General features: G+C 40.5%; 1 protein-coding gene across 1 annotated transcript; it reads left to right on the forward strand.

Annotated features, from left to right (window-relative positions):
• The first annotated feature begins 499 nt into the window (after nucleotides 1-499).
• AGBL3 (AGBL carboxypeptidase 3) lies at nucleotides 500-23,204 on the forward strand. The gene is made up of 13 exons (XM_050892703.1): nucleotides 500-581; nucleotides 4,403-4,508; nucleotides 5,033-5,812; nucleotides 7,395-7,557; nucleotides 8,664-8,790; nucleotides 9,354-9,451; nucleotides 9,611-9,690; nucleotides 10,798-10,864; nucleotides 15,036-15,104; nucleotides 16,288-16,345; nucleotides 20,468-20,516; nucleotides 21,823-22,025; nucleotides 22,709-23,204. Exons 1-13 carry the CDS (start codon nucleotides 524-526, stop codon nucleotides 22,813-22,815), a joined length of 1,965 nt encoding a protein of 654 aa, XP_050748660.1. The 5' UTR covers nucleotides 500-523; the 3' UTR covers nucleotides 22,816-23,204.
• Nucleotides 23,205-24,757: the final 1,553 nt, after the last annotated feature.

Consider the following 24,757-nt stretch of genomic DNA (forward strand, 5'->3'; position numbering starts at 1 on the left):
TTACGATAAGGAAAGGCCTGCTGTCAGAATGAATCAGTGTTCAACAGATCTTTGACAGGCCAGGCAGATGTCATGCGAGTTACATGGAGACACTGCGTTATAGCCATGCAGCTTCTGTGTGGTCAGCAATCAATGACTTCACTCTGTAGTTGGAGCATCTCTTTTCCTAATGGTACCAATGCTGTCTAATGTTCATCATTGTCATCCTCACTGATGGTAAGCAAGCTGTACAGAGAACAGAGGTAAGTTTGCACAGCAAAAGTTAGTCCATGCACAGATTGATATGTATTTAAAGTTATAGTGAAGATTTGTTTACAGATCCAAAAAATGAGGTTCAAAAGGGACCTTCCCTATTTGTTTATGTGCAACTGGTATAAATAGGATGAACCGCTTTTCAATGTGTCCTTCATATTATAAAGACTCTAATACAATCTTCCTGCTTGTACTCCTTCTGTGTGTCTCTTCTTTTTCAGATTGGATACCCACTACCCCTGAGCCATTGTACACTACAACAGGTTTGGAGATGACTCCACCATACCAAACTCCTGACAAAGGCACTGTGATTTATCTAGGAGAAGGAGGTGGGAACACCTTGAGAAATCTTGCTGTCAGCTGTAGGTAGATGAAGCACCTGCTTTGATCTCCTTTATGAACCCAATTCAAAGCCTGATGAAATTAATATGATTTTCTATTGTTATTTTAAAGCACTTGGGAATAAATTATTTTCCTATAGATAGGGAAGGAAATTAGTTACATAGTTACACAGCTGTCTCATTATCCATAAGTTCTGCTCATATTATCTCAGAAGTCCAGCTCAGCTCAAGCCATTGTTCTCAGTGAATAACAGTATGAACCAGCCTAAAATGAGTTTGTTGTGAAAATATGAGTGGAGAAAGATAACAGCCAAAAGAGAAAGTGAAAAAGATGAGAGCTGTGTAACTGCGAGATCAACACTAAAGTCTGTGTTGGGAGAATATTTTATTATCCTGTTTGCTATAGTGGTTTTGCCAAGACTTATAAACAAAATCTGGCCAGATTGAATCAGTGCTTGATTACAGGCTCCTAAGTCTGGTAAGGATTAATTGGACAGAATTGAAGGGAGTTAGTTGCCTTATTCCACCATCACCAGTCGATTATGAGTTATTTATTCTTTCCTGTGTTTGCTAAGTTGATCCAGTTGCCTTGGCTGAACTTGGAACTTCCAGCAGTTGTTGATTTTGGTCCTGGACTACTTCTACATAGATAAGAAAGGATTATAATAGTTTTGCAATCCTAGGATAACTGGATGTGGCCACAAAATTTTCAGAAGCACAAAAGTGAAAGGGAGCTGGCATCCTTCTTGAGGTCAACACGGTAAAAGCTTGCAATACACTGAAAAGCACTGGTATTCTTTGATGTCATGTTTATTTAGAAATCAGCTACTTCTGCAGTATGGGTGGATTACCTGTCACTAGTAGGTTGCTACATTTGGTGGCCAAGAAAACTGGTAACTGCTGTGTGACTAGGAAGGAACCTCTGTCCTCTGCAACTGAACCTGCTAATTTATTGCAATGGATAAGATGTGGAGGAACACTCTGAATCCCAGCTCCCTGCCTTTTTGAAAACAAGGGCAGTGATTTCTGTTATGGTCCTTTAGTTGCTGTTTTTTAAAAATGCAACTTTCCATGTCCTTTATTACTGACTTGAACTTCGTGCACAGGCAACTGGAAGTGGTTCTTATTTCAGCCTGTACAATTCTCCAGCAAAGTGTGTATTTTGGTGTCATGGTTCTCAGACTTCGTTAATGAAACTTCCCAACCAAGGAGGTGAAAACTGCTGCCTTTAAGTATGGCCAGTTCTCCCTCCTGCTCCTGAGGAATGACGTTGTGCAGGCAGTTACAGGCAGTTAGCAATTCCTGGGCTAGCAAACATCAAGCTGCAGCAGAATATGAGTGCTTGCTATCACTGTGAAGATGCTGTATCTAAACGTATGGATAGTAATAGTCAGTATTTGTTGACAATAGGTTGAGTTTTTAAGTGATGGTAATTGTACGTTCACTGCCTTGAGTGTGCCACTTTGCCCCCTAGCCTTGGGTTTGGCTGGTAGCAGGACCCACAGAGAACTTCAGAGCCCTGGAGCCTTTACTTCCCCTTCCCTGCTTGCACCAGGGGGAGTAGACTGCTTGTGCGTACTGGGCTGCTGGGCACTGTGGCCAGTTGGGGGACAGGAGCAGGTGGGAGGAGGAGGAGAACTTTGGAGCCCCATGGAGTTCATCTTCTTTCTGTTCCTGGGACAGAAACCTCCAGCTTGCTAGCTTTGCCATCTGAGTTATATAGCAATAAATATAATTTTTAAAACCCTAAAATCCTCCTCACATAGAAGCTCTATAGGGTAGGACTGGCATCTGCATTATGCAGATTTATGACCTGAGTGCCTCAGACTGGCATGTAATGAGCTATCGCATCCTACGGGAGACAGCAGAAGCACTCTCCTGATTCCCACGCAATCTGAATTTGAATTCAGCAGGAGCTGGGAGTTACTGCCTGTCTGGGAACTACCTGCTGCTGAGTTCCTACAGACCCTCCTAACATCTGATTTGGGAAAGAAAAATACAATCCAATGGTGACTCCCATGCAGAAAAATTAAAATATCATGATAGAGATCTCAGATTTTATGCATGCATTTCATTCTATAGCATTTGACTAATACAGATGTTTCCAGAAACAGTTTTACTGGATTAACTGCTGAAACATTTTTCTTCCTTAAGGTTAAGGAAGAGCATGAAGAGGAAGGGAAGGGTAGAGAAACTGTGAATGAAATTTCACCTAATAGAAAGTAACTATTCAAGTGGGTATCCCAGCCAGCAAAGCTAACAGTCCTTCTCTAATGAAAACCCCTGTGGGTCTGTAGTAACTTCAGTCATGAAGAACAATACACTGAATGTGGCATCTTTTGCATATGGCAACAGTGATTCAAGGAATGAAAAAATTACTACTAGGAATCTTGGCTTTACATAACTTCCCTGAGTAGTACTGTCAGAGCTTTAATAACACTACAGGAGAGAATAAGACAGACAGACTGCTGCAGGATGAATATCTAGCACAGCCCCAGTCAAGCAAGGGCAGACACAACTCTGATCTGAACGGGGGCTGCTGTGCACTTTAACCCTGCTGTATGGTACAGGGTCAGTCCCCCTTATTTGACAGCATGGTAAGGCAGCAGTTTCTCCTCAAGGGGATCCTGCAGTAAGGAGATAGAGAGAAGCAAGAGTACAGGAGCTGGGAGTACAACAGCTTGGCAATCAGTGTCCGGCTACCAGTACAAATCCTTCGTTTTGCCGGTTAGAAAGTTATGTAACAGGGAATTTCACTTCAGCCAGATAAGGCAGCCGGTTCAATATTTGCAGTGTGAAACCCACAGTCTCACAGTATGTAGTGCCAGCCTGGCATACCTGCAGTTTTCACCTGTCCTCCTTTTCCTTGAGCTGGCCTTAACCCAAGCATCAGAGTGCAGCTCGTGCTGCCAGGGTCAGCCAGAGTCGCCAGCACAGCTACGCTGACTCTGCACCAGGATCCCTGGGCTCCCGGCTTTCGGCAGAAGAGACACATCCTCTCTCTCCGTTTTGTGGGTACAGTTTGGGGATGACAGGAAGTTTTGATTACGCCGGTTTTCCACACCTTGGTGGCAAAAGCTTTCTGGAATCTAAACAACTTTCCAACCAGAAAAGTAAATTCTTGCTGATGGCAAATCTAGAAGTTCTGTTTTGTAATGAACTATGGTAATGAAGATTGTAGTAAGAAGTTGTTATGCCTCTGTGAGTGTCTCATCTGAGGAACAGTGAACAAGATAGCAGAACAGAGCAAAAGGAGCTATGGGCTCAAACTGCACACTAGAAGTGATGTGAAAACATCACTTGCAATATAAAAGTGATTGCTGCTGGGTCTGGGCGTCATCTTCTTTACTTCTAGACTAGAATAATTGAATACAGAGATTTAAAAACAAACTGATGGCAACAGTTGTCAGCTATATATGATTTCTGAGCAGAGAAGTTGACTGATGAAAAGACCTGGGGGACCTGAGTCCTAGAGTGTTTCCACCTAACTCAGTTGCTTTGCCTAAGTGCAGAGTATGAATTGCCCTTTGCTCGTGCAGAGAGACACAGGCACCTCGAAGACAGAGTCAGATCTTAGGCTGGCTGAAATCCATAAGGTTAAGTGGGAATGGGCAACAAAATCTTCGTATAATTTCTTTTACACTTACCTAAGATATGCTTTGAAGTTCAGCTCCATGCAGTTGTCTATTTCTAGAAGGAATTTTCAGAAGGATGCAGGTGTTCCCTAAAATGACTCAGACCGAAATGAAAGACTTCTGTTCTGCTCCTTCCCCTACCTAACAAAGACTCCTGCTTTGTCTGTTCCCAAGTGAGAGGTCTCTGCCCCCTGAAGCAGATCCTCCATCAGCAAGGGGACAACACACTGATCTTCGAAGCACGGTTTGAGAGTGGAAATTTGCAGAAGGTGGTCAAAGTGTAAGTTTCTAACTTTTTTCTTTTGTTAAGATGGAGTTATTATCAGAGTTGTTATTATCAGCAGCCTGCTAACAGTTTCTGAGCAGGATGTGTTACTCTGGGTTTGTAACTTGTTTTACATTAGTTGAATAAGCTTCAAAAGTAGTTTCAGGTAGCCTTCACTTGAAATAGTCTGATAGCCATTCCATAGCACTGAATGTTTTCTATAGATGATAATCACCCACACAAATTCAACACCTTTTCTTAAGCACCTCCTTTTAAAGCATAGTGTGGAGAACATTTTCAGAAGTCCTAGTTACTATTAAAAGTCCTAATGAAGACAGCAGTTGCATTATTGACATGCTCGCTGCGATTAGGCATCTTTTCCTGGCAGCTGCATAGACTTTGATTTATGACAATGTAAATTGGATTTGCACCTGATTCACTGCGGGGTGCTTTTTCATTACAGTCTGCATTATTTGACACTGCATCATACTACAGTGCTAACCAGCATCACAACTGTTTGTCTTCTTTCTGCCTACCAGCAATGAATTTGAGTACCAGCTGACCCTGCGCACCGACCTTTACACAAGCAGACACACGCAGTGGTACTACTTCCAAGTAAGCAATACACAGGCAGGGATGCCATATCGGTTCACTATTGTCAACTTTACCAAGCGTAACAGCCTATATAAACGTGGCTTGCGGCCACTGTTGTACTCAGAAGCCGATGCTAAGAAATACAAGGTTGGCTGGCGAAGGACTGGAAAGGAAATCAAGTATTACAAAAACAATGTGGGCCAAGGTGGACGTCAATATTTCTCACTCACTTGGACATTCCAGTTCCCTCATGACCAAGACACCTGCTACTTTGCCCACTGCTATCCTTACACCTACTCCAACCTGCAGGAATACCTGGTGGCCATCTCTAAAGATCCAGTGAAGTCCAAATTCTGCAAGATTCACATCTTGTGCCATTCACTGGCGGGAAACACAGTGTATGTTTTAACTATCACCAACCCCGCCAAAAGTGGCAAGGGCTCCGAGAGGAAGGCTGTGATACTAACTGCGAGGGTGCATCCTGGAGAAACTAACAGTTCCTGGATAATGAAGGGCTTTCTGGATTACATTCTTGGTGATTCAGGCAAAGCTCAATTCCTGCGGGACAAGTTTGTCTTCAAAGTGGTACCCATGTTGAATCCAGATGGTGTGATTGTGGGAAATCACCGCTGCTCTTTAACTGGTCAGGACTTGAACCGGAAATACAGATCTAACTTGAAGAAATTTTATCCTTCCATCTGGTATACCCGAAACATGATCAAAAGGTACCCTCATTTTCTTTCCCTTTAGAATAGATGATTTTCCTTTCCACTATCTCTTTGTTAGTGTGACTCCTCTATGTCCCTTACTGTTTTGGTATTGTTTACATCTTTGCCCTGTACCCAAGCCTTTCTGACTGTTTTGTTTACGTTCAGTTGCATTTCAGAGTGGGTTATTTTTTTCTTCAGTATTGTGCAGATTTTCCTTTAATTAACTTTCTCCATTCCTAGTAATAAATTATATTTCCAAAGTAAAAGAGTTTTCATCAAAACATTTTCAGCATATTTCTCCCCACTATCCTCTGCCAAAATCTACTTATCAAATTCCTTATATCTTCATTTTCTTCTTTTCTGGCATACAACCATGTCCCAGAATGAAGTTAGGTTCAGAATAGATCCCAGATGTCCATTTGACAGCAAAGATTGCCAAGTTTGCTGTATGTTTTGCTACAAATACGTTTGATTTCTTATGCAGACTTCCAGTCACAGAGACATTGCTACTCTGGATATAAAACTAAACCTTTGGGTATTAAACTAAACCTTCAACTAGTAAACTAAATCCCTCTGGCTTACCTTCTGTAACAAATTAATATAAACAAGACTCTTGTGCAGAAAGCCAGTGTCAGAATTAGTGCATTTAATGTTTTTCATCGAGTTACAGCCTGTTTTAAATAAGATCTGTGTTCTTTCAAATGAATGTTTTGGCATGTAGATCCCTCGCTTACAGGGGATGAGCACTGCGCCTCTCCTTCTTTTCCGTGAGAATTCCTCTCTCTGTCTTACTATATGGAGACAGCCTGCACTTGTGAGTGCCCTGTAATTAATATGAGTTATGTCTGCTGAAGTGCTACTGACCTTCAGCCTCATATTCCGCTACTGTCAGCTGAGACAGATACGTTTATTACTGCTTCCTTCTTAGTTCCACCATGGGTATCCAACTCCTGCTCAGAGTAAAGCCCCAGGTGACAAGCTGTGGTGCCATCACATCTTTCCTGTAGAGCTCTCCTTCAACATGAATTGGGCATTGGGGGGGTGGGTTGCTAAACCCCAATGTGTCTGCCTGCAAATTTTCTTTAAAAAGTTAGTTAACCAATAATACATTGCAGAATCTTGGCACATCATAAACATTGATGTCTCCAGTTTGATAAAGGAAAGAATATTCACTGCCGTTTATGCTTCAGTCTCATAATTGTACAGCATGTATTATTCAACACATGTACAATAGTGAAAGAGCAGCAGATAAGAATAGTGAGTTTCAGCTGTACAACATGCTCATGTGCACATCTACAGAGCTGGATATATATAACTGAGCCTGAGAGTTAGAACAAACACGTGGACAAGGGCTGATACACTCATATCTTATTTCTGTGCAGTGACAAGTGTTTTATTCTGGAGGGAACTGAGCAGTTTGGCTCTAATCTAGCACACTAAATGTTTAACTTAGAGCTCAGAATATGAAACTTGTATTGATTTCTTGCTCTTCAGGTTACACATGAGCTTCAGTGTAACGTATTAGCTCAGACTAGTTTCTGAGGTGGAGGAAAAAAACCACTTTTAATAAAGTATTCTATGTCATCCTGTATTACAGAGTGATGGAGGAACATGGTGTTTTTCTGTATTGTGACATCCATGGTCACAACAGGAAACAAAATGTCTTCATGTATGGTTGTTGGAGAAAGCAGCAAGCAAAAGCTCCATGCCTGCATCCACGTGTCTTCCCACTCTTGCTGAGCAAGAGCTGCCCAGATAAGGTAAGCAAATGTCTGGCTAGAAACTTACTCACCTAAAAATTCAAGCGCCACCTGGGATCTCTAATTTTTTGTTAACGTATCACATTTACTAAAAGACTGCACTTCACCCAGTAAAATAATCTTCAATTGGCTAAAACTAGAAATGGTAGGAACATGAAATTTTAACTCCTTTGAAATTCCAGCACTCCAAAATGTATCGTGCTGAATTGGGACATAAAGTTAGCATTCTTTAAAGATTTTTTTAAAAGAATGAAAAAAACCAGAATATCAAAGTAACATTGTTTTAACAATGTCAAAAACTAACATTAAATATTGTGTACTCATATATTAAATGCACCTTTAAAATATATTGTAGAATTAAAAACAAACAAGTAAGCAAATAAGAAACTAAAGAAGAAAAATGTTTCTCCAGATTGAATCTTTTTGAAAACTTCTGTTGAAAATTGTGTCAAATCACTGTGTGTGTGTAAGATATTTCAATTAGGGAAGAAAAAAAGTTCAGTAGGAAATGACGGCTTTTAAAATATGTCATTTTCCAGCAAATTCTGACTGCAGTAAGCTTCTTTTGAACCAGAAAGGTTGCAAAGGCTCAGGAATAAAACAACACACAAACTAACCTACTAGATGTCATTGCATACTTGCAGCTAATACTGTTTTCTTCAAACATCAATAATGAGGTGGTTGTGAGCTCCAGATAGGTTGCGTCAAACCGTTGGTCTGTTAACTCATGCGAGAAGAGCTATTCCAACTTTTTAGTAAATATGCATGTTGGTATATAACAGGATTTGTGGTAACTCAGCTGGTCAGCTGTCTATATAGGATCGTTTAGAAACAATAAGTACAGCCACATAAAAAATGATTTGCAGATGTCTCAGAAATCCTTAAAGTAAAATAAACTTCTAATCAAAGGGCTGTTATTTCACCTACATCTGCATTATACCAGTAATAACAGTATACTCTGAGCTATGTTGTGCAATATTCAAGTAGAGTGAAAACTCACAATTGTTTACCTGGTAGATAAGATTTAAAAAAACTTGCAGGGTTAAAATGAAATTATTGCACCTTTCTGTTTACTTCAAAGGCTAATGCTGTACCTGTCTTTTAAGTTCTCATTCCCAGACTGCCATTTCAGAGTACGAAAGAGCAAAGAAGGCACAGGTCGAGTGGTAATGTGGAAGATGGGCATCAACAACAGCTACACTTTGGAAGCGTCTATCTGTGGCTCTAACTTGGGTGAGACAATTCTCTGTAGCTATTTAGTAGGAATCATCAAACAAGACCTTTACTTTCGGTTTTTCATGGAAAACGGTAGCTTGAGCTACCATCCCCTTGTTGGTGTTCTGTCTTATTGGGTAGAAGTGAATGATGATTTAAGACAAGAGCTGGAAAAAAACACTAAAACTAGGGCATTCACCTGGAAACCTTTCAGGCCACCGCTAGTATTATTGCATAAGTATCATGAAACAACAACACTAGTGGATGGCAAACTAAAAAGAAGTAACTAAAGCCAGTTGTATTTTTAGGAAATTTTGTAATAGGGAATCAGTTAACTGTGCAATATAGTTAATCCTCTCTGAGTGGATAGATTTGTTCATGCAGGCAGAATAATGATCTGTAATATCATCTGTATAAAACTCCAGGAGTCATAGACCTGTCTAGCATCTGTCAGTGAAAGATATGTGAGTTTGCAGTCAGCCACCATCCTGAAATATCACAGATATTGATCCAGAAATATCACAGCAGTCAGCAGGATGACTGACGTTTTCATTTCTGTCTTGCTCCTATTGATGCTGCAGGCTGCAGACGAAGCACCCATTTCGATATGAAAGACTTGGAGTCAATAGGACAGCATTTCTGTGATGCTCTCTTCAACTACTGTGTTCATAACAAGGAGGTAAGGAAAGTTCCCCCTGGGCCTTTTCTCCTGCCTCAGTTCATCCTGCTCTGACAAAACATAAGTCTATAGGGTTATAGCAATAATAAATTTGATAATGGCTTTCTTTAAGCAGTAAACTAAATTTGTGGTGTTTCTTATTATTATCTGTGCCTGAAGGAACATGAGAAAGTAGTGAGACGGCAAGCCAGTGTGAACTCCGAGGTCCTGAATTCTGATGTGTTAGACTGGGATTCCAGGTAACTTAGAACTATTCAGATATGCCACAATTTATTATGTTCTCTGCACCTCATAAAGAGTGCCAGAGTAAATGTTAGAAATGTTACTAAAATTAGACTTTTAATTGTCACTGTCCTTAATTTAACACTCCTTAAAAGATTGCATACAAATCTTATTTCCAAATTTTAATAGCCAGTCCATTGGAAGTAGAGCTCTGTATCTACCCCAGGTGGCCTTCCTGAGGAGAAATGAAACTGCGTTGGTACTTGGTCTATTGCATCACTTAAATCGATATGCTTTTTTTCAGCCTTACATTTTGCAGAGCAATCTAGCCACAATGTAAGGTATATTGTTTTGGTTTTGTGTAAACCTGATTTCATTAACCATGTAAGATGCTAATCTGATTCCATTTAGCCACAGGGGTTAAGTTCAGGGTAATTGATAGCAGTGCAAGAATCTGTACACTGACCAAATGATACACCTATTAAACATGATCAGCTCCTCCTGTGCCAGTGCAGACTGTGAGTGACTGCAAGATCAGTTGTGCAGGTGATTTGTGAGCGGTGGGCATTTATATGTTATGAACAGCTGTGGTCCTATGGTCATTTATTAGGGAATAAAACTTTTGTACATTTCTTTTTTGGGGAAACATTAATAGGTTGGATCTATCTCATCAAACTTTAGGTGCCCAGAGTATAGAAATCAAGAGCTGAGCTTCACAACTGGTGCTGAGCTGCAAGGAAATAAAAAGAGACACAAGATCTTAATGCATCATCAGAGAACTAGGAGAAGACTCGCTGGGAACAAAGAGGATGATGTTCTGTGAGAGGATTTAGGAGGGGAGGGGGAAACCTAGGTAGGAGCAGGAGATGCCATCTCGATAGATCACATCTTTTCCAATAACCAAGCTTTTTCTAAGATGATGATGCCCACTTTTTGCAGGTTAGCTGTAGGTCTGTAAAATTAAAATGTGGATCTGGAAGACAGGCATGTGGAAAACACATTGAAATCTCCACAACTAGGGTTACTACAGAAAACATCTGCTAGTGGTTGGAATGAATGCTGCAACATACTGTTTGCAACCACCAAATTTGGAAATTAAACAAAACAATGCTCATCTTTCACAGCAGCCAAACTTCTGACAGCCCAGACTCCTGTGATCTTGTTGCACACCAGCTAAAACTAGGTACCAAGGTATGCTATGACTTTTTCTTGTCTGTTTACATCTCTGTCCTGAATACCACTGGGAAAGAATCACTAGAGTTTAACAGGCTCCACTTTGAAGAACCTTAGGATTAAGTCAGTCATAATAGTAATTAACAAATCAATAGTCTATAGAGATACAGCCCAAATGAACAGTGCAGAACAATAGTATTAATTTTCCCTATAGCTTAACCCAGATTGTCCAGAAGGTGATGTTTTTGTTCCAAAAGAAGGTGGCTTTCTACCTGTCAGGTTCTGCAGTACAGCTGAGTAAGCAGACATAGGGTCAGGATGAGGAGGAGGAGGGCACCAGCTTTAAGCACGAGAAGTATCGTGCCCATATACACTGGTGTGAGCCATACTTTGCAGATACCCAGTTCAGAGTGTTCAGGAGTTGTGTTCTCCTCTCACGCATGCAGGCAAGTCATCACACTGGTGCTAAGTGCTGTCAGCATGAGACTACCCCATTGCGTACTTCTAAGCTTATAGGCAAACGTAGCCCCAGTTTAACAAAGTGCTTTCACTGGAGGGCAATGAGACATTTTATTTTCCTGAAACCTCTATTTACTTTTTTTGCTGAAAAGAATGGGTTGAAACATGGTTTTTCTCCTTGTTTACTTGGTGTTTTATTTCTTTGGTGCCTGTGATTACCATAATATTACTCAAGATGTTCCTGTAGATAAGCAAAACAAACTTTTGTGAGTGTATTACTTTTAGAAAGCTTGTGGATGAATTTTAGCCAACAATAACAGTTCCTGTAAATTGTTGCTTCCTGTTTGTGACATAAATACAGTAAATAAACAACAGTAAAAGGGGAAACTAGTATCAGGACTGTGTACTAAGAGTGTGTAAAACTGAAGTGACCCCTGTAACACTTTGCAAAACATGCAGATATGCATTTCAGATGACTGGGCTTGTTGACAAATTGCATGATTTGGTGTTTTAGATCTAGTTTGAGAGATGATAGTTTGAAACATGATGTAGTCAGATAAGCTCTGGTGAGTGCACTTGTGGTGAGGGAAGCTGCCACGGATCCCTTTATGTGCTCTGCCCCTCCCTGGAGGCATTTGTCCCTGGAGGAGTTATGTGGAGAACACGTGTTTGTGCAAAGTCCAACAGTTCCACTTAGTCCCACCATCATCCAGAGTTTAAGCAAAGCTGCTGCGTTTTGTACTTCAGGAAGGTGAAGTCCAGACAGAATGTCCACTTACCCAGCCCACCTGGGGAGTAGTAATTTCTGATGGAAGGGCTATGAGGGTGGTATCGACTTTTAATATTTATCCACAGCTTGAAATTTCTTCCCCTATTCTGTTCAGCGCTAAAAAGCCAAGCAGGAATTTCCACCACTGATGCCATGGTATTTCGAGGACCATATTAGTTACAGAAGGTCAACCGTAGTGGGTTGGATGAAAAATCTCTTTTGCACGGTACAAGGGCTGGTAGCAGAGGGTTGGTGAAAGTACGCAGGGGAGGGATGAGTATTGAGGTATTTTTTCCCTTAATGTACCCTCTGTCATGTTTATTCTTACAATGCTACCTTTGGGATTGAGTTTATTCATATGTGAATGATAAAGCCACACGGGCACATTTCCCAGTGCTGGATTTAAAAAAAAATTAATCATGAAAACTTTAGAATGAAAATGGTAAATGGACTCTAAAGTTAGCAGCATTTTCTTGTTAATACCAAGTATCTTGGGCCTTTTAGTACTTCTCAGCCCTTCATGCTTTCTTGCCCCACCTCCTCTCCTCTGGCTGGCAATATGCCTGTGCATGGGGGTGTGACATGGGGCTGGCAGCTCTGAGGACTGGCAACCTGAGAAAAATTTGCCTAAAACTCTGAGGCTTTCCACTTTGTTTGCTAAAATTAGCCTTGTTTGTGTCGAAACACTCACCATGACTGTCAGTGGGATTGATTCCATTTTTTTCTGATGTCCATAAGCACCATATCCTTGTGGTCTATAATTGGTACATACAAGCAAGGCAGGCAGGTTTGCCTGATGTCTGTGACTAAGCTGTAGATTGAGCAAGCTGCTACATAACTCTCGTTCATAACTGCTTATTGCAAAACATCTGGTATTCATCCCAGGATTGGGATTAAAGGCCGTATAATGAGATTTATCCAGATGACACGGGCGATGTGGAACCCTGTTAGATAATTGTGATTTCAGCGGACTTGCAAACTCAGAAAAAGAATTGGAGGAGTGTGACACTGCTTTAGATAACCAAAGTCCAGACAAACACAGAAGACCACTGCGGAAAGTTAGGGTATTGTTTCTCATCCATTTAGTTTAGTCTTTAAAACTGGTAGAGTTGCTTGGTAATACACATAAAAGAAACATCCAAGAACAAAGAAGGGCAGGAATGCCTTCCTAGAACCACTTAAGAAGAGCCATACAGAATCCACACAAGAGCATTTGTTAAAGCTTAATTACTTCAGGATCTGTAATAAATATTGGATTAGCATATTCCTCATCCCAACAGGCTTTTCACACGATGTGATGAGCCATTTAACAACCACTTTCTGTCCTCCCTTGTCTCCTCCTGCCACATTCACTGCTGTGTATTCCTTCCACTTATATGCCTCTGATGTTCAGTCCCTGCCATGACCTGGTTTAACACGCTAATCTGATAGGAAACAAACCCAGCAAAAAGAATGAGATGGTTTTCTGCTGAGTTAATGAGTTAAATCAGCTCACACAAGATTTTTTTGAGCGTCAGAGCCAGTTTAAGGGATGGAGGAAAGCACTAGTTAGGAGCAGGGACCAAAGTTGCAGAGTTTGGAGTGGGGGAGGCAGGACCAAGGACAAAGGAAAAGAGACTTTCTCCTTCAGCAGCAGCAAGCCCTTAGGAGATCTCATCGGTCTGTGAAACCACAGCTTTAGGTGATTACTCAAGTGTCTCTATTTTAAAACTGACTGCACTTTAGAAATTAGTCACTAATTTAATAAACAATAAAGAGGAGTCTTCTCCAGCAGAGATCCTTCTGGGTACAGAGTCCATCCCATCACATGCCTGTCTTAGGAGAGGATGAGCATGTTCAGGACTGAACACAGCTTTGGCCACCTACAAGTCTGATCTGTAAGGCTATGCCTGCCAATACCTATAAACACCAGTATTCATTACAAAACTATTAGTAAATGGAGCTTCACTAGGTCCTGTTCTGTAATTTCTGTGCTGAAACATAGGCAAAGACATCTTTCATGCAATGAAAATGTATGAATTGCATTCATGCATCTTTCACACAATCAATTGAAGTGCTTTTGCTGGATGTATACTAGGAGCAAAACACGTCAGTGATACTGTTACCATGTAAAGAAAGTAACAACAGTTTATTAATGAGCTTGAAAGAACAGTACATCACAATTCCTGCAAGAAGTTTTCTTTTGTTCTTTTCATGATTATGCGCATTTTCCCATGTGGATCTACTTCAGTGACTAATTAAGGTAATTAGATCAAAAGACTTACCAAAATTTCTGATTTTGTTCTTGGTGGAAGTTCTTAAAGGCATTTGAAAAAGGTGAATAGCAAGGAATATCACAGGTACAGTAGAGTTTTTGATGGAAATTCATGCTGGACCTGTACGTAGCCCTCAATGGCACTTTGCTGATGTTCAGCCTAGAAAGCTATATAGCCCTCATGTAAAACAGGAGCACTGTTATTGTTGCCTAGAGAAAGCAAACTGTCGTTTGGAAAGAAGAAGTCACATTAATATTTTGATGGATAATATTCTTTTTATGTACATACACATTATGATGCTGGATGCTTTATTAATGCTTTCATGGTTCAATAAGTAGACCAGTGCTTCCCAAGCTTTTTGCATTTTATGCCAATCTTTCTTTTCAGAAGCCCCAACATCGGAAAAACAGAGCAGTGGCAATTAATACTGCTGAGAAAGCATGGCTGTGCAGGTTCCCAGACTAAAAATAAACAAGCCATATTGAGTAGGAAGTGAGGTCCCTTGTCAATATGATATGTTTGTGTCCAGGTTCATAAATATTTGCTGCACAGAACAGCATAAGGAATTCAATCTTGAGCAGCTTGCTTACATGTGTTCCTTCTGGCATTGTGATTATCATGTTTATTTGCAACTGTTTTTTTTTTTTCTTTATAAGTGTAATATTCCCTCATGAATCAAAATGGTTACATACTATTTTCTGTGCAGAAAAAAACAAAAACATCAGGAGAACATTTTCACAGCATTGCTAAGGACAGAAGTCATGAAAGCAAAAATGTGAGTATTTTTCATCCCAGTAGAAACATGTTGTGCTGTTTTTCTGGCCACAGACTGATACATGACAACTTAATTCAACCACTATAACTTTAGACAAACAATTTTGTCACCAAAAGCTGCTGACCTAGAATGCCCATTGCTCTTTATTGTCTATTTCATTTATGAATGAAGTATCAAAAACAAGAAGTCTGGGGCAGGAAAAAATGGTAAAATTATGTCTCATTAATATATTATTTGATACATTTAGATCTTTCTGTCAAGGAATATGCCTTGGAGATGGAGATTATACCAGCTTTTCTTCAGTCCCCAAACCTACTAACACTTCACTACCTCAGCTGGATCTGTTTCACTTCCAGTTTCATTGAACAAGATTTTTGCCAAGTCCATTAAAACATTTCCTGTTGTGTTTTCCAGTCCAGTAGAGTGCTGTGAAGAGAAGAGAAAGGGAAAGGTCACAGGACATTCTAGGGAAACAGACAACAAATTTTTTAATTAACTTTGAGATCATTACCAAGCCCCAGCTCTGAAATACTTGTGCTGGCAATATTTGTAAAGCTGTGTCATGCCCCTTCCTACCATTCAGAGTGTGTGATTTGGTACTCAGCGTTAGCTGGCCTAGCAACTACCATGGGATTAAGTTTACTAAAGGGTCATTGTCAGGATAGTTGGTATAAGACCTAATCTTTTTTAAAAATGTCACTTCTCCATTATTGCTGTTTGGCATCCTACATAACTATTTAGACAGTGTGAGCCTTGTTGTAGTTGACAAACACTTAAAAATCATAGATGAAAATAATGTAGTCTAATGTTATGTTCCTACTTTCATGAAAAGGAATTTAACTTAAACATTTTTTATAATGCTGAGCACCCAACAGCTTGCAAAGTGAACACAAGTTGCTGAGTTTTCTGAGCTTTTGAAAATCAGGCCAAATACTGAATACCTAGCTTGCCTTCTGCTTGGGAAAAAAAAGAAAAGAAAGAAAAACAAGAAAAAGCCCAGCCTTTACATGTTAACTCTTTTCCCACTAGTTACTGAACCCTTACCAAGCTTCCCCTGTGCTAACCTAGTGTACACTCCTTGAATAAGCCATGAAGTGGCTGACTGATAATACCTTTTTGTGAGTCAGTCTTTTGGAACTTAATAATATTAATAATTCGTTCATGTTTCTGTTCTGTTTCACAGACTCAAGGCATTGAAACGCAACATAAGATATTTCAGGTACTTGACCAAGTGAAAAAAGGTAAACATTATATGTTTGTTTAATTCTTAAAATCCCAGTAAGCCATTCTTTTTGTATAATCTCAAACCTCAGTAAAGAGTATGTTCCAAAAAGATGAGTACAGAGTTCTTTGGCTGGGATTTCACTCAGTCTCAGCATTTGGAAGAGCTCATTTTTCTTTAGTTTAAACTGTCTTCACCACATTATTACACTCTTCTTTACTGATTGGGAACAGTCTCACTGGAGAAAAACTGAACCCAAGGCAAATTGCAGAGAGGTGAAAAAATATTTGCTCCTATTCGCAGCAGGATACATGCACTTGTAATAATGTGCTCATTTGGTCCAGAGAAACTAGAGGAGAAAACATTCATTGAAGTCAAACAACAAGGCAGACCAAATCCTATGGAAAATTGGGATCAACCAGAACTTTTTGGTTTCAATACAGACATAATGAAAGAAGAAAATGTGGAGGCTAAGGAAACAGAACTGGAGGACTTGTGTCATTGCAAGCACTGGGAAATCTGGGAAAGATTAGGTGTCAAAGTGAACAAGTAGCTCAACATGAGTTATCTTCATACTGTGCCACGAGGACAAATACAGTTCTTGCCTATGTGAAAATAGAAGGAAGGAAGAGCTATCTTGACTTCTTCGTACAACTTCTCTGAGACTAATACTGAATTAGTTTGACCATTTCTGGTGTCATCATTATTTTAAAGAATTTTTTTAAAAAGAAGAATGCAAAAGAGAACCTCTGAAAGTATTTAAGAACCAGAAACAACCTCTTGTCATGACACTTAAGAGAGTTCAGCCACGCTATGATGAAATGAGATTTTATGGGATGAAAATTGTCTCCTAAAATATAAGGACATTCTTCAGCAGAGCAGCTCAGAGTAGCAGAGAGAGCCTCAGTCAATGAAAAAGAAAGCATGTGAAGCTGTGACTGCAGTTGATAAGAGAGAAATTTGCATTAGAAATAAGAGATGCATGTTTTGGCAGGGAGTCAGAACACGCATTAGTGCAAACTCCAGGTGTAGTGGGTTTTCTGTCTCGCTTCAGTGAAACACACAGTCTACAAAAGGGTTCACAGAAAACTGAATGAAATTGCTAGCCTATTTTTCATGGTAGGTGAAACAAATTATGAGATAATCTGTCATTCTTTCAGGCCTTAAAAACCTGATTTTCATAAACTTTTGATTTTTGACATTAAAACAGAATAGGCTTCTTACAGGAACGTAGAATTTATTGAATTCGTGAGTTTAAGGATAGGGTTTGGTAGAGTTTTTGGTAGGGTTTAATTGGAAACATTGATGTGGACAGAGTAATGAAAAACAATGGAATTTCTTATGCTTAGTGTCAAACTTCGTGGCTTCGCAGATAACCCACAAAGCCATGAAACAGCCTGCTATCAAGCATACAAAACCAACAAGTTAATCTATGAGGAAAATAGCAAAGTAGAAATGTCCTGAATACAAAGCTGCCTGCCCTCACCTCACAGTGCCATAAGTCAGCATTCATTGATTTTAGCCATTGTTATTATTTTTATTTATTCCAATAAACACCTGTGAGCAGTGTTAATTACAGCATCGTGTCACTTTTTAAAAATTCTTACAGCTCATATTATTGCCAAAATTTTGCAAAGCTGATAATACATTTCTCTTTAGTTCTGACCTCTCCTACATGGTTAAACAAGCCTCATGAAATATTCCGAGAATTACAAACAGAAAAAAAAATTATTCTTCTCATTGAAATAAGAGCTTTAAAATCTTTTCCAGATGTCACGTCAGCAAATTGTACAGAACAGTACTTCAGCTGTCATTTTCATGAGCAGAGATCTAGAATTCCTCAATGAGGACCAGATGAGAAATATTAAAATAGTAATACCTATTATCTGTGTTTTTATGTAAATCTGTGGGTTTTATAGATTCATAGGGAGCTATCACAGATCAGTTAAACAGAGGAATGTGAGAACGTATTACTTATTCTCTGCCTACCTTAAGGATACTGGAATTAATTCTCAGGACGATCCTTATTCATGTGATTTTCACACCTTGGGTGCCTAAAATCTAACAGTGTCATGCTGTAGTGTTATGTTTTAGTAATGACTTTGTGCTTGGTTCTGAATTCCTGTCTTGTTTTTCTCAGACATGCACCCAGAGCTATTCTGCCTTGTGACTACTTTGTTTTTGTCTTAAACAGAACTTAACCAGAAAAAAAAAAAAAAAACCCAAAGTGGCATGGTAGCTGGAAAACTAACAGATGAATATTTGGTTTGTGAAAGGGTTTGTAGGAAGGGTGTGCCTGTGACAGGAGAGGACTGGATTCATTGACTGAGGGGATCCTGTGTTCTTAATGTATTTTTTAAACCTATGTAAATATAACTGGAAGGTTTCCCTGTGTTTTGCCCTCCCTACCTTATTTTGGCCAGGTGGGTTAAATATTATTAATAAAATTCAGTATCAACTGTATAAAGCACCTCTTCACTTAGAATAAAAGTAGCTTCAAAATGTTGTAAATATTATTTGTGTCCAAGGGACATGCCTCCCCATACACTGTCAGACCTGCTTCATCTCACCCATTGATCATGGACCTTACCCAGTAGTTTCCTGCCTCACCATACCCTGCAGGTGAGGTATTTGCAGTGCAGCACTAAAGCCAGCTGCAGCTAACCTGGTCCATGGCCGGCTGGTAAGATGCATCTGCCAGGTCAGGTCATGCTGAGAGAGAGGCCAGGGGCTTGGGCTGCAGCAGTGATTTTGCCACTTGAGGAGATGTGGTCTTCACCGGCCGTCAGTGCTGGGGCCATGTCTGTCACACCAGCCGACATGCTGGAGATCCATGTCTTGAGAAAGAAGATACATGAGCCGCCTGCAGTATGGAGGGAGAGATGAAGTTAAAAGTGACTCCCCCTCTGCCAGCCTCTTAAGTCTGGGCACAAATCATTACAGCTGTAATTGGCTTCTGTGGGACAGGCAGTCCAGTTAAGTACAGTTTAAGTACAGTACAGTGTTGTGACGGATGAGGGCTTGCCTGCCAAAGAGGAGATTAATAAAGAATGCATTTTTAAATGTTTTTGCAATCTTGCGTAACTTTAAAGCACTGTCTTCCCCAGCTGCAGCTGTTCGTTCCTAGCTATTGTGTACCATACCCAAGGGTAAAAATGTAACAGATCACGTTCTTCTAGGCTTTCCTGGAATTGACGTTGCTTAGAGGAAGGAAAAAAAAAAACCCAAACAAATCCTGGCTCTTAATATTTTGTTACTGTGTTTTTTAGATCCAGACTGGAGTACTATCCCACAGCCTATAAAATACTTTATATTCTCTTTTTCTCCCTCCTGCTGCTCTTCCAGAGATGTCTTATCAGCAGGGTGTGTAGTGAAGGCAGGTGCTATATATGTACCTGAGAGGAAACAATTTCTAGCCCAAAGGTTGCTGTCACTCAGGTACTTTCATCTCACCTGCACTGGACCCCTGTTCAGCTGCTACCTGAATGCCGTGGCACCACCACTCTGGAGGCTGCCACACTACTTAACTTCTAGCTTCCCTAGGTGCTGGGGCTGCTCATACCCCAGGGCACCTTGTTCTTACACAGCCAGCCACCCTGCAATGAGCGCTAGCAGCTGAGCAGCTCATGAACACGTACCACCTGTCAAGATCAGTCGGGTGGCACCAGCTCTTCTTCTCTCCCACTCCCACCCATGTTGCTTGTCCAGTGGGGCTCGACATAGTACCCGTGCTCTGGAGGTGTCTGTTATGACTCTAGTCCAGTGTCATTTGAATGTCAAACACTTGCTTTCCTTGGAGCAGACACTAGGAGTGAGAACATGTTTTTCAACGGAGCTGCGTGCTTACCAAAACAAAATAATCATGTTGCCTTTGTCACCTTCACTTCCTGCTTTACAGTTCTATGCATAGTGGAACAGTTTCAATGGGAGCTACCTAGAGTATCTTTTTCCCAAAACAGGCTTTATTAGGCAATAGATGAAGAAGGGAAGGTGGGCATGTGACTTGGAATTTGCTCAATATGAAGAAAGTCTTAATCCTCACAACTAGTCATCTGAGTAAATGGCTTGATGTCCAGCGATGTCTGCTTACTGTAACTCTACTGTAACTGAAAAATATTTTTCTTTTTTCTACTTTTTACAGTAAAATTGCCAATTACAGCCTCTGCCAAACAAGTAGGAGAGGATTTCAGGTAGGATACTATTATATTTTACAGGTTTCTAGCATTTTTCACAAAGCAGGAGTGAGAGAATGATCCCAGCCTGATTTCTCTACAAATCCATTCTCCTCCTTTTTATGCTCCTCTGACATTGTGCTTCATTGTTTTTCATTCATAAACTAGACAGCTGCCCTTGGCCATCTCATCCCGTGGTTGAGACTGCAGTGGAAGGTGATATTAGAGAAGCAGAGAATTGTCTTTGCTCCATCTCATCTGGAGCACCAGACCCCCTCCTTCAGCACGTAGCTGAAGCTCCTTTCCCCAGCTTTGCTGGACTCACCAGCGCACAGGCACTGATCTGGTGCTTTTCTGGAGGAAGGGATGATTGCTGCTGCCTTGGGAGGGAGGGAGGGAGGGAGGGAGAAGATAGGGCCATGCAGCTACCAAGAAACAGGGCAGAGGTGCGAAAATAAAGGCCAAGCCAGGCTAGGTGGCACAGACAGTCCAAAACAGACATTTACTAGTTTAGAATGGTTGGATATGTTAAAATCACAGTATTGTCATGGTGCTGGTGCATAGCTCATTGCTAGTGCATTCTCCTCACTTCTAGGTTCTGGTGCTTTGGTGATGAACAATGAAGGCTGTACACTCTTATGGATGTGCAAGGCCCTGTGGCAGTAACACTGACAATCAGTGTTGATTACTTTCCTAAGTACCCGCCTACTGATGATAGCATAAAATGTTCTGTGTCTTGCCAAGCGTACATGTGGCTGTTGTTGGGTAACAGAGCAAAGTGGAGTTAGCTAGCTAGTTGGATTGCAGCGGATCCTGACACAAACACCTCATGAAATAATACATATTAATTTGTTCACACTAAATGATTTCAAGGACTCCAGCTTTGCACCTTACAGCTCAGACTTTGCTACACAAACTTGAAAATTTTAGGCTTTCCCCTGATAAAAGAGGAAAGAAATGTCTTTGGTGTCTGTCTTCACTTCTGTGATGATAAGGTAACCCTCTGCTGCTTCTATGATGGGTACTTCTGGCTGACTCAGAAGGGACAGTGGTATAGTGGCTACATGATACTGGCAATAGCATCCTTAAGATAGTATGATGGCATTGTGGTTCTTCATAGTTTGAAATACAGTAAATCACTTCTTTTCTTTTTTCTTTTTTCTTTTTTTTTCCCTCATATGATTCTTAGGAAATGCTTCAGACTAAAGTAGCAGGAATTTTACCTGTAAGGATTTTCTATTCTGCGCGGTCATCTTTATGTATATCTTGTCATGAATTTGTGTGGAGATAAAGTATTTTCTGGCCTGACCTCTATGTGTTTTAGCTCTGAGTCTCTCACCCATGATACTAAAGGCAATCATGAAAAGCCATCTGTGCCACAGGAGGCAGGAAGAAGTGTGTGCCATGATACGATCCTATCCACAAATTTCCATTCATCAAGCTTTAATCTGGTCTCCCAGAAGATGAAGAAACACAATAGCAAAAGTGTCTCCAAGGCTGCAGAGAAGACATTTCAATATTTAAAAGGTTTCTCAGTTATTGCTCTATTCGAAATACACCAAAGAATAGGATTTAGTTCTGTTTGGTGGCTTTCTTGGTGTAGCTATCTCAAGGTACTGAAAGACGTAAGACAGATGGTAGCAGTATATTAGCAGTGCTGTAAAACTCCTACATGTTCAGCAGCAGCTGATACACTGTGGCAGACACCAGAACTGGTGTCATGGAGCTTCCCAGCTGAGACACTAGAGGTCCAGAAGCTCATTAACCCCTTTGTGAACAGCCCAGGGAAAAGAGCTTGGAAAATCTCAACCTAATGGCAAAGGATAATGCCACTGACCCTGCACAATCCTTCTGCAGTTACTGGTGGGAGAGGCTCTAGCCATCGATTCATTGCTTTTCATATATATCAGCATGCCACAAAGGGATGTATGGTCTGATTCTGTGAAATGTTGGAATTAGCCTTTCCAGAGGGGGGTCAATAGAGTATCATATCGCTGGAGCAATAAAAGCAGGTCCTGTGCCTACGGCTGAAGTTTCCACATTTTAGTACTAGATTTTGAATCACGCTGTGGCTCTCCTTTAGTAAAGGAAATGTTTCTGCCATAATACCACAGTTTCTTGTGAAGGAAACCAAAGCCATGTACTTTTTTAGTAAGTAGTAACTCCGTAGTAGTTGATATGGATTTGTTTTTTCCTCCTTTCTGGCTCAGGTCATGATCGCAGTGCAAAGAGCAATTCAGAAAAGGAAGAAAGGAAAATGAAGGAGAGGCTCCCCTCAAAAAGCACAAGGCCCAAGAAAACCAGGACGGCAAGCTAAGATGTAAATTTTGGGAAGAGTAAATCCTGCCAGGCACAAGACAAGCTGCAGTTCTCTCTGCCATTACTGCCTGAAGCAAAGAACAGACAACATGCTGCAAAATATCGGGGTATATTTTGGAGCCCCAGTTCTTCTGCCAATGAAGGCACATGAAAGTATAATGTATCTGATTTGCTTAAACCATTCCCAAGACCTTGGTTATGGATTATGACTCTATCAGCAAGGGAGTAGATACTTGCAGAAATCAAAATTATTCTTGCTCTTTTTTTTCAGAAAAATAGTTCATACACATCGGCTAATGTACGCATGAAGTTTCTCTCACCACATGAAGAACCATCCCAAATTCTAAACCAGTTTAGTAGGGAGTCTCTCCTGAATATAAAGTATCATTTGTCTTAAACAATATATACTGTTTTCGTGAGGCAGACTCTACTTCCAGAAAGAGCTCTGTGAAGAGCTAAGTCCCCCCCCTTCTTTTTTTTCCTTTTTTTTTTGTCTTCTTCACTCTATTTGGAAGTTTCCCTAAGATTCTCAAGGAGAGAGATTATTCACTGAGCAGCTGAAGCCACCATTCCTTGATCATAGTAGAGAAACTGGAGAGTGGTAAGCCACGAAAATCATTCCTCCCTTTCACCAACAAACCGAATACATGTTACACTCAAAAACATTCGACATAAAACCTGTACACAAATAGTCAGTCTGTGTAACTCTTTGCTAAAGGATGTCATGGATGCAAAAACTGTACATGGATTCAGGTGGACAGGCACCTTATAGATAGACCACTGGGAGTTTTTGAATAGATACATATGGCTTGGGAAATCTCCTCAGCTGAAAAGAGTGAGAATCTAGGAGAGTGCTTGGGAAAAGTATTGGATATGTTTGTTCCGTTCCTGCTTTCCCCTGGGCATCCATGCACGGTCACCTTGGAGGCAGGGTGCTGTGATAGATGTCCCCTTGGCCTAAACCAGTATGGCCATTCATGTGTTCTTACGTACCTGGGTAATATTTTATTCGTAACAGTCATATACCTGCATAGTTTGCATTTTCTTAATGTGTATAGCATTGTACAGACATTTGGGAGAAGAGATGAAAAATATACTGCTTAAGACAGGTACTGAGTTTTGTCTCCTTTAAATTTCCTAGCTCTTAGGATTGCCCAGTAAGCAAGTCGGTGGGCTTCCTCTCTCTACCTCGTCTCTGTCTCTACAACATGCTCCATTTTAATCTGTACACTGGAACCTATTGCTGCAAAATCAGGGCCATCAAGTTTTCAGCATTTGAGAGGGGCTGAGCTAGCATTGCCAATAATAAATAAAACCTAAATTATTTCTATCTGCAAGAAGAAAGAATTGGCCAAATACTTAAAATACTTAAAGTGTATTGCTGGAAGGAAATATCCCATACAGCCCCTCTGTTGTGCACTGTATAAGAAACAAGAGGAAAAATCGTATCATATTACAGCAAGACAAATGCAGTAATAAAGACAAGAAATTAGACACATAGGCTCAATTCGTCATTACAAGGCCTCCCAGAGACAAGTGGGTCAGCTTTCTGTCAGAGCTAGAACTGGATGCAAGTATGGTGAAGAAGGGTACCTTCCAAGCTACAGGCTGCAGCCAGCCAGGCACCAGTCCTGGGGAATGAGTTCTGGGAGCCTCACATCTGATACCCTGTGGGATTAGGGTTCAGTCTCATGGAATCCTAAATGCAGCACACATGCAGACAGCACAAAGCCATTTAGCTTTGCACTGCCTTGGACTCCGGCTCTTAAGTTGCCAGCAACCTCCTCATGACAGCTACAGGAAGAAAAGCATAGAGTTGGTTTTGTTTCACTGAGATTTATTTATTTTTAGTTGTCAGCAGATTACAGATGAGAAAAAAAATAGTGATTTTATGATTTCTTCTAAATAAAAGTGATTTCTGAACAATGTAGAAGAATATG

Source organism: Gymnogyps californianus, chromosome 1 (assembly GCF_018139145.2).
Source record: "Gymnogyps californianus isolate 813 chromosome 1, ASM1813914v2, whole genome shotgun sequence".
Taxonomy (NCBI): Eukaryota; Metazoa; Chordata; class Aves; order Accipitriformes; family Cathartidae; genus Gymnogyps; species Gymnogyps californianus.

Bases quoted from the DNA above. Each gene is read 5' to 3' on its own strand.
- AGBL3 (XM_050892703.1), top strand. From the start codon at position 524: ATGACTCCACCATACCAAACTCCTGACAAAGGCACTGTGATTTATCTA. The intron at 7,558-8,663 runs GTAAGCAAATGT...CTGTCTTTTAAG, and splicing joins GCAAGAGCTGCCCAGATAAG to TTCTCATTCCCAGACTGCCA. The intron at 16,346-20,467 runs GTAAACATTATA...TACTTTTTACAG, and splicing joins ACTTGACCAAGTGAAAAAAG to TAAAATTGCCAATTACAGCC.